Consider the following 8,789-nt stretch of genomic DNA (forward strand, 5'->3'; position numbering starts at 1 on the left):
CCGGGCCCTATATATTCACTTTCTATGTGTTTCTTTATTCATTTTAATCTGGCTTTAGATGCCGATTAAGAATTTGGGGCTGAAGGGTCATTCATGATCTTTGCAACTTAACATGGTTCAAACAAAAAAAGTATATGAATAGATGGTTAGATAAAGCAAACATGGCACAAGGTCAATGACGGTTGAATCTAGATGGATGATATACATGTATTCATTGTATTATTTATTCCATTTTCTATATGGTTTAAATCATCCACAATAGAATATTGGGGGGGGAAATCTAGTTCCTGATCTCACTTTGCCAGAATTTGTCTCCCAGGGCAGGAGGAGGGGAAAAGAGTGGGAAGGAATTGAGCTTCTCTTTGTCAACCAATGGTCATGAATTTTTTTTCCTTGTTTGAATTGACCTTAATGGGCATTGAAACTACTGACCACTCCCTCCTTCTTGAAGTTACATTTTCTTTCAGCCTTTAGTTCACTTCTTGGGTACCTTGAAACACTTTCTGCTGCTCTCTGGTCACCTCTAAAGTTGGTGTCTTCATGGTTCAGACTTGTGCAGTGTCTGTACTCATTTTATACCCCCTCCCTGAGATATCTTCACTTCCTTCTGTGGCTTGAATTAACATACATATGTTAATAATTCCCTAATCTCTTTCCTGGAACCCAAATCCTAATATCCAGCTTCCTAATAGGGTAATATGTCCTTCAGAGTTTATAATCTCAGTATGTCCAAAGCTAGGCTCAACATTAATTTTCCACAAATTTGTTTGTAACATCTTTATTTCCAATTACACTGAATAACACCACCAGCCATGCAGTTGCAGAAACTAGTAACCTCAGGAACATCCTCATCTCCCAGCGGTCCCTCTAACCTCTCACCCAATATCCAATTAATCATCCGGTCTGAGGCTTCCACCTCTTCCACAGTCTCAAATCTTCTGCCTCTCACCTGGTCTAGGCCACCATCATGCCCAGCCCGTGAACTTCAAGACCCACCTCACGCGTCTCTTGCTCAATCTGGCCCACCTCCAATCTCCTCCACAATGCAGCAGCCTGAGATCCTTCTAAAATATCAATCTGATTACGACGTTCGCTTAGAACCCTCCAGGAGTCCTCCCCACCCCCTTTTCTGGCCAGTGCAGTGGCTCACACAGTGATTGTGGCCTGGCTCTCAACCTTCCTGAAAACCCTTTTCTCTGCCTGGAACGTACTTCACTCTCCCGTCTCTCCGGAGCAGAGACCAGGTCCTCTCCCTGCTCCCACTGCCCCCATTACCCTCAACAGTCCCTGACTGTTTCTTCATCTGTGCTCCCCTCTAGAGCAACTTGAGGACAAGAAGGGTCTCCTGTTCACAGTTGTATTCTGTGACTAGTTCAGGGCTCAACACCGTTGGCCTTTAACACATGCTTGTTGCAGAATTTACGAAGAAAACAAATGAAGACACAAACGAATGAGTCAAAGGTGGGGGAGGGTGGGAAGGTGGCGTTGAACCAGAGAAACAATGCGGGAGCAGGAATGTGAGAGCCAAAGGAGATGGGGACCAGAGAGACGGGAAATGAATTTGCAGGAGCCGTCAGGCTGGGAGGCTGTGCTAGCACATCCAGGGCCCGCCTTCCTGGAGAGGCCCCAGGCTCAAATTCAAGTTCGCTGACTCAGACCCCTCCCCCACTCTTTTGGTAAGCCAACCCGCCTAGCACGAAAAAGGGAATCCGTAACGCAACGCTGCAAACCGGAGGCTTTCCGCAAGCACCCCCCCCCCCCCGCCCACCGCCGCGTCCTAGGCCTGCCCCTGAGGCTGGGGTGCCCGCGTTGCGCCGGGGCGCGAGGCCGCAGGAGGAGGCCGGGCGGGCTTCCGGTTGGCGCGACCGGGGCGGGGCCGGCGCTGGGCCCGGGCGCTGTCCATGGTGCCCGTGCGTCTCGCCCCGGCCCGGCCCTCCCGCGAGCCTTCGGGCGGGCTTCCTCACCGCTTGTAGTCAGAGGAGAAGATGCCACCGCTCGCGGGGTCGTGGCCGTACTCGGGCTCCCCGGGGCCAGCGGAGCCGCCCTTGTCTTCGCTGTAGGCGGGGGCGGCCGACATAGGGCGGCCAGGGAGAGGACTTCGCTGGGGAGGAGGCTGCGGGGCCGCAGGCCGGCTGGGACAGAGGAAGGGAGAGCGGACCCGGCCGGCGGGCGAGGGAGCTGGGGCGGCCGGGGCTCAGAAGAGACCTCAGTGTGCTACGGCGGAGGCTGCGCGCGGATTTCTCAATCAGGGCCACGCGCTGAGGTCTTAAAGGCACCGGCGCCAGCCGAGTGGAGGGCGTGTCCGCAAGGGGGCGACAGGGGCGGGGCGGCAGCGCCTGGCCCCGCCCACCCCTCGGAAATGCCCTCCCTTCCAGGACGTCTCCCGTCCTTTAAAGCGACTTGGCCCATCTCCAGGTATGGAGGTGGGCGATGCTGCTGGACGGACGCTGTAACCGTCTTCCAGGGGATGCGGAACACCTGCCCCCAGCCCCGACCACCTGCCCTCGGCGGGACGGGCTCCAGGGGCTCCGCTCTCCCCAGACGCGCGCGCGGATGCTTTCCCATGCCGTGGAGGGAAAGCGGGGATCTGGAAAGAAGGCTGTGCCCACAGGCTGGGGGTTCTAGAGCGGGAAGGGGTCACCGCACCAGAGGACTGGCCTCAGAGGCCTAAGGACGCTCCCTTTCCCGCCTCACCTTTCCTACAAAATCTGGCTTAGCAGCAGGAAGCCGAGGAGCTTCCTGGAGGAGCTTCCTAGAGGTGGCGGAATTTAAGGACGCGCTGGTCATGGAGGTCTGAGGAGCTCTTGAAAGCTTAGAGACATGGGGAACAGGATACATTTAGTGTCCAGCCCTACAGGGTCCTGTGAGCTCCTCTCTACAGGTGTGGAGACAAGAAACTGTGGAAATAAAAGACACAAGACACCAAGAAAGAGAAAACAGAGTTTGGGCCCAGGGGGTCCACTGCCAACCAAACCTCGGAGTCCCGCAGTGGCCCTGAGCGCCTGGACGTTCTGAGTTTTATTGAGTACAAAGCAGGGGGCAGGGTAGGTAGGGTGAGGTAATGGTGGTCAGTGATAGAGGCAGGTAAATCACATTTCTTGGAGATAGGGACCCAGGTCTTTCAAGTAGTGGAGATGAGGACAAAACCTAATGCGTCAGCACTTTTTTCTACTTGTCCAGAAAGAACAAAGACATTAAGATTTATGTTACTATTACTGATTTTGTCTTTTAAGAAAGGGAGGGACCAGGTGCAGTAGCAGAACATGAAAGTAGACATGGAACGTGACCACTGAAGCACAGTGTAACATAGAGACAAATAACCCCTGGATGTCTGTGGACCTACCTGAGGGCCATCAGGCCTACCACAAGCTTGGAGAAGTGGAGTTTTCTCCTAACTCCCCAGAGGAAGGAGACCTCACACATTTTGGATGTCTTCTTCCCTATCTGGCTAAACAGCGGGCACTTTCCCAGCGCTGGAGCTGCCGCACAGCCCAAGTGCTCGCCAGCAGCCCTATTTCGAGTGACAGAGGGCTTAGAGCATCTTGCCTTAGGATCACTTTGTTCACAATGTCACCTCAGTTCCATGCTTCATAACCCGATAATCATTAGTAAGATTAAAAGACTACAGTGAGTATATATATTTCTGTGATTACAAATGAATAACAATGTGATTATTCATGATTATATATAGGAATCACTATGTAACTACATCTCTAATTCTACTTCTGTATTCATATGGGAAAAGGCTGAGGCTTCAGACCCTTGCCTCTGCACTTGCGGGGTCTCCCACTGCGTCTCCCATCCACAGATACAGAGGACGGTGAACATCTAATTAAGCTTTGGAAAGTAGTTTAATGAATCTTTCTGAAGCCTCCAGGTCCACCTAGGAGGGCCCAAGGTCATGCCTAATCCCAGGTCACGTCCATGACCACTCATAACTGAAAAGGAAGAGAAAGGGTCTGGTGTGAGCACCAGGATTCCCGAGTCTTGTGAGGCCTCCAGTTCAGCTCTCTAGGCCCGAGGTACCCCTAGGCCCAAAGAACAAAGGCTTGGATCAGATGGAAAGTAGTGAACCAGGCTGGGGAAAGAGGTAGGATCCAGTTGTTCCCAAGTTTGGGGCATCAGTTTAGATGGCTGGAGTCTCTTGGCTGGGCATGGGAATTGGAGGAGTTCATAAGCCTGAGTCTTGGTCTGTAGATTAGCATCCCGAAGTCTCCATGGCCAGAATTGGTGGGCATGCCTGGGAAGGAGTGTGACCCAGAAAAAAGGAACTTGGCTCAGTAGGAAAGTTCCACTGGGGGTAATTCTATTGGGGTAAGGTTCTATTAGGGTAATGGAAAGGTTAGACAAGTGGGTACAACTGGGTGGGTCTGCTTGGTTCTGGTGGCTTTGTGCTTGCCAGAGAAAAGTGGATCTTGAGTTTGGAGAAGCCTGGCCTGGGTGGGGAGGGAAGGGCCTGAATTTTGCAGTTGCGTATTGGTTAGGCCCGTCGGCTAGTCTGCTCAGGAGGTGGGATGGGGTCCTGTGTGGGTAACCGCGCAGTGCTCACTGAGCTGCTGGAGCTCCGGTCTATTTGCAAGGGGTCCAGGCTGGGATCTGGGGCGAGCAGTCGCAGTGCAAAGTGCACACAGTTGCTGCGCATGGGGTAATAGGGTGGTGGGTCCGCCTCCATGGCTTGACGCACTCTGCGCTCCAGCGACGACGCAGGGTCAACGACGTGGCATCTACGCAGCACAGCACGCGCCAGAGGGAGCAGGAGCGCAGCAGGCGCTGCCCCTGTTTGGATACGATGCCTTCCCAGGAGCCCAGAAAAGGCCCACAGCCTCCTGGGTTCTTGCCTGTGGGGATCGCCAGAGTGGTGCGGATCAGAACCAGGCTTAGGTCCTATGCCCGGTGAACCCACACCCCCATTTCTCGAGACCTCAGGGACCCTGAGTGCCCAAACCCCATTTTCAGAGACACACACCCCCAGTCTGGGACTTTAGTATTTGTTCCTGAGTAGCCAACTCACTGGTGGGGCGTGGCTTGCCTGGACAGCCTCTCTGCAGAGAGGCCTTGGGCCTGCGTTTCTGCTGGAGGCATTCACCCTCAGAGTGGATGATCTCTCCATGGCCACAGTATACGCCCATATGGGCCCCGCAACAGTGTCCTGTGGGGGACATCAGCCTGAACAGGAAGAGATCTCCCAGCTCAGGCTCACCGCCCTCCAACTCGACAGCCTCGAAGTGTTGACCCAGAAAAGCCTCAGAGAGGAAGAACTTAATGGTGCTGACTGCCCCAGTCAGGGACTGCATAGAGAAAGAGACCTGACCTCTTGGCATTTACACAGGCCTGGGATAGGGAGGAGCTAGGTCCTTCCACTGATTGTAGGTCGGATGGTCTGCCCAGGGCTCAGGGAGACCTATCTGGGGCCTGGGCCCAAGGCAGAATGTCTTCACTGCCACACACTTGCCTCCCGGTGCTTAAGGGACTCCAGAGGTCCAGATATCACAGATACATCCTGCCTGGAGCCTTCACTGAGAACCCTTCAGTTACAGCAATTGGTACCTCCTCCCCATCCAATTGTCTTCTCATCTCAAAGTCCAGCCATTCCATTCTCTCCTCCTTCCCCTACTCTACAATCCCCTTCTCCAACCAGCTCCCATCTTGTCACTCCTCCTGAAAGCAACACCAGGAACTGGGTGGGTGTCAGCTGGTACCTGAGTTGAGCCAAAAACCTGAAAAAATCAGGAAACCTAGATGAGATTTGGACCCAGGACAAGCATCTCCTCCCAAGTCTGGGTGGAGAAGGACCTCTCCAACAACAACTGTTGAGGCTCATTTGATCCTTAATTCAAATAGGAACAATGTCCCCATTTTCAGGATAGAGAAACAGGTTTACAGAGGCTATATACATCACTGGAGTGCATGCAGCTAATGTATTCCTGCATAACTCTGCGCCCTGTGGCCTTTGTACTAAAATCAGTCACCTCTCTTACCTCTTCTTCCTCTATAAGGAAGTGAGAAACCCGCTTGGTTCAGGCTTCCCCTATCTCTATTGGGAACAGGCTTTTGGGACTTGGGAGGATGGCCCCATTGCCTGCACTGTGCCTGAGGTTTCATCTCAGAGCCTGGGAAGGGGGTGAAGTTAAGACCTGTGGGCATGGAACTCTCCAGGGCTGTTAGAGGAGCTGGGAGCAGGAAGTGACACTACCACCAAGTATCTGGGCATCTTTGTTGGAAGGGAATGGAGTTGGCTCCAGCAGATTTTACTTGCGTGGGAAGGACCTGTATGCAAATGAAGAGCTTGGCTGACCAGGCCTACCATGCAGAATGCCAGCTCTGTATGGCTCATCGTGTCTCTCCCATCCCTCACCTTTCACTTTTCTCCTGGCCCCAGTCCATAATATCTTCTGCTTATTACTGGGTGAGTCTCATTTTCTCAGACTGGGAGCTCGGAAGACTCTGGTGACCAACTCATCCCAGTTTGCTTACAACTTCCCATGTGTTAAAATTGGAAACCTTGCATCCCAGGAACTCAGGAAAACCTGAATATTGGGTTCCCCTAGGATCAGGTCTACCCCTTTCCATCTCCTGCAATCTCAGAAGTCCACAGGGAGAACCCAGTCATGTGAATAGCCCTTTGGCTTTTGGTCATGCTCTCCTACCATACCATGCACCAGGTAATGAGGGCACCTTGGGCACTACTCCCCTCTACCCTCACTCCTTCTGGGCCAAACAGAGGTTTACAGCTATGGAAGAGGGCAGACTGTTCTGGCCCCTGTTGAGGCAGTGGGCGCCCCACCTGCGGTGAAGAGAAGACAAGATGAGCTGAAGGCTTCTTCAGTTACCTGAGATGTGAAGCTCATCTAGGGAAAAAAAAAACAAAAACCCAGCCATCACCACATGGTCACTGAGGAGGTGAGGACAGAGCCCATCCTGCCTCTCTCCTCCTGCTCCGACCGTGCACTCCACCTGTGGAGCTATTTGTCTGTCAGTGCATGGCTGTGCATTTGGTGTGCACCTGTCTGCCCTAAAATGCTGGACACGGTACTGGGATACCCAGCCCTGGCTGTGCCACCTCTCTGTATGGGACATCAAACTAGCCACTTCCACTCTCCGGGTCTCAACTTCCTTATCTGTGAACTAGGGACAATAAGCTCGAAGGGCTGGACATCACAGGCCCATTGTGAGCCTGTGAGAGCTCTCTGTGAGCTGGGTCAGGCGAGACGGCAAGCTTTGTTTATCTAAGGTCTGCCCCTACGCCTGCAGATTTGGGTGTGGAGAGGAAGGGTGGGGAGAATACATCTTTCCCAGCTCACAGGAGAAGAACAATGGGCCTTCAGAGGCTGGTGGCCTCCCTGTGACCCCTGCCACAGACCTCTCAGGGAATCACCCAGATGGAAAGGCCCTGGGGAGCAGAGCCCCACCCAACTCTCCCTCTGAAAGTTCCCTAGTGCTGTTTGGGGAGGCACTTCAGCCACCAGCAGCTGGGTGCTAGACTTTGAGTCAAGGTCTGATGAGGGCATGCTCTTTCAAATAGGGGCTATAGGTCCACACGTGGTGCTCCATCCATAATGATTCATTGCCAGAAGCTGTGCTAAAGCCCCATTTAACCCTAACAATAATGACTTGAAGTAGATACTGTTGTACTTCCCATTTTACAGATGGGGAAACTGAGGCTTGGAGAGGCTGCCAAAGTTACAGGCTAGTAAGTGGCACAACCAGTATTCAGGCCAAGTGGTCTGGCTCCAGTACCAGTTTCCTTCACCACCGTACAGTATCGTCTTTCTCATGCTGCTGGCATGTGAGGCCCCTGCTACCCCAGACCTAACTGCCAGGAAGTGCTAACTCCCGTATCTTTCCTGACCTGGAGAAACAGCTACCCTTCTTAATTTTCGCTGAGGCAAGTCACCCTTTTCTTTGTAAGAAAGAAAAAAAGGCTATACCTGAATTGAAAGGAAATTTAAAAAAAGGAAAAAGAAAAAAGAAAAGGGGGCAAAGCCTGGGAGCCATAAGAGCCCAGGGAACAGAGCCCCCCACTCCTGGGGCACCTGGCCTGACCACACTGCCCACCCCCTGGGGACTTCTTGCCGGCAGCCTGAGCTCTTCCTCCTCTCACCCTGACTGAGGCTTTCAAGAGAGCAAAATAATGAGGGTGGTCCTGTAACTGGGTGTGAGGGTGACAGGCAGTCTTTTCGAAGCCCAGGGCTTCCGCCTTTCCCCAGAACCGGGCCCCTGCAGGACCCTGACCAGTGGGGGTCCTGTCCCTGAGCACAAGCCTTGCAGGGCCAGTGTGGCAGCCCTTGGCTGTGACTGTCATCTGGTTCTAAATTGTCAGCTCCTACCCTCACCCTTCAGTTGAAACTCTGACAAAGTGTGCCTCTGTGGATGACAGAGCTTTGGGATCACTGCTCCTAGCCAGCCACCTTCAGTGGGAACAAGGCTCAGGGATCCCTGCTGGCGTAGAGTAGGCAGTTCTCCGGCACACCTTGCTTCAGCCCTTCCTTTCCATACAGAGCCTTTGGTCACCCCTTCCTTCTTGGCACAGAGCAATCCCACTTGAATCTGAACACCCAAACCAAGCAGCTCACCTTGAAGTGGCCACACTCACACCTTGCTAGATGTTATTCTGTGGCAAGAGAAGGAAGGACAAGCTGTCCATCCCTCAGGCAGATAAAGGAGCCAAGCGGGAAGCCCTGGGGCCCTGTTTGTCATTACTGCCCAGGCCAGTCTGATAGCAGCACTCCTTCCTCCTGGCAGCTCTGAGGCTGGAGTCCAGGTGGATAATTGGTGCCCTCACCACCCCC

The 8,789-nt window shown here is 53.3% G+C and overlaps 1 protein-coding gene across 2 annotated transcripts in view; it reads right to left on the reverse strand.

Annotated features, from left to right (window-relative positions):
- Positions 1–2,243, reverse strand: part of AP3B2 (adaptor related protein complex 3 subunit beta 2) — a 39,757-nt gene extending 37,514 nt beyond the window's left edge. For both annotated transcript variants that reach the window (XM_002749173.5, XM_017973317.3), the window contains exon 1: positions 1,965–2,243. In XM_002749173.5, coding sequence (XP_002749219.1) covers positions 1,965–2,077 — 113 coding nt within the window. In that variant the 5' untranslated portion in view covers positions 2,078–2,243. The remainder of the gene's footprint in view (positions 1–1,964) is intronic.
- Between the last annotated feature and the right edge of the window lie 6,546 nt (positions 2,244–8,789).

Source organism: Callithrix jacchus, chromosome 6, assembly GCF_049354715.1.
Source record: "Callithrix jacchus isolate 240 chromosome 6, calJac240_pri, whole genome shotgun sequence".
In the NCBI taxonomy this organism is placed as follows: Eukaryota; Metazoa; Chordata; class Mammalia; order Primates; family Cebidae; genus Callithrix; species Callithrix jacchus.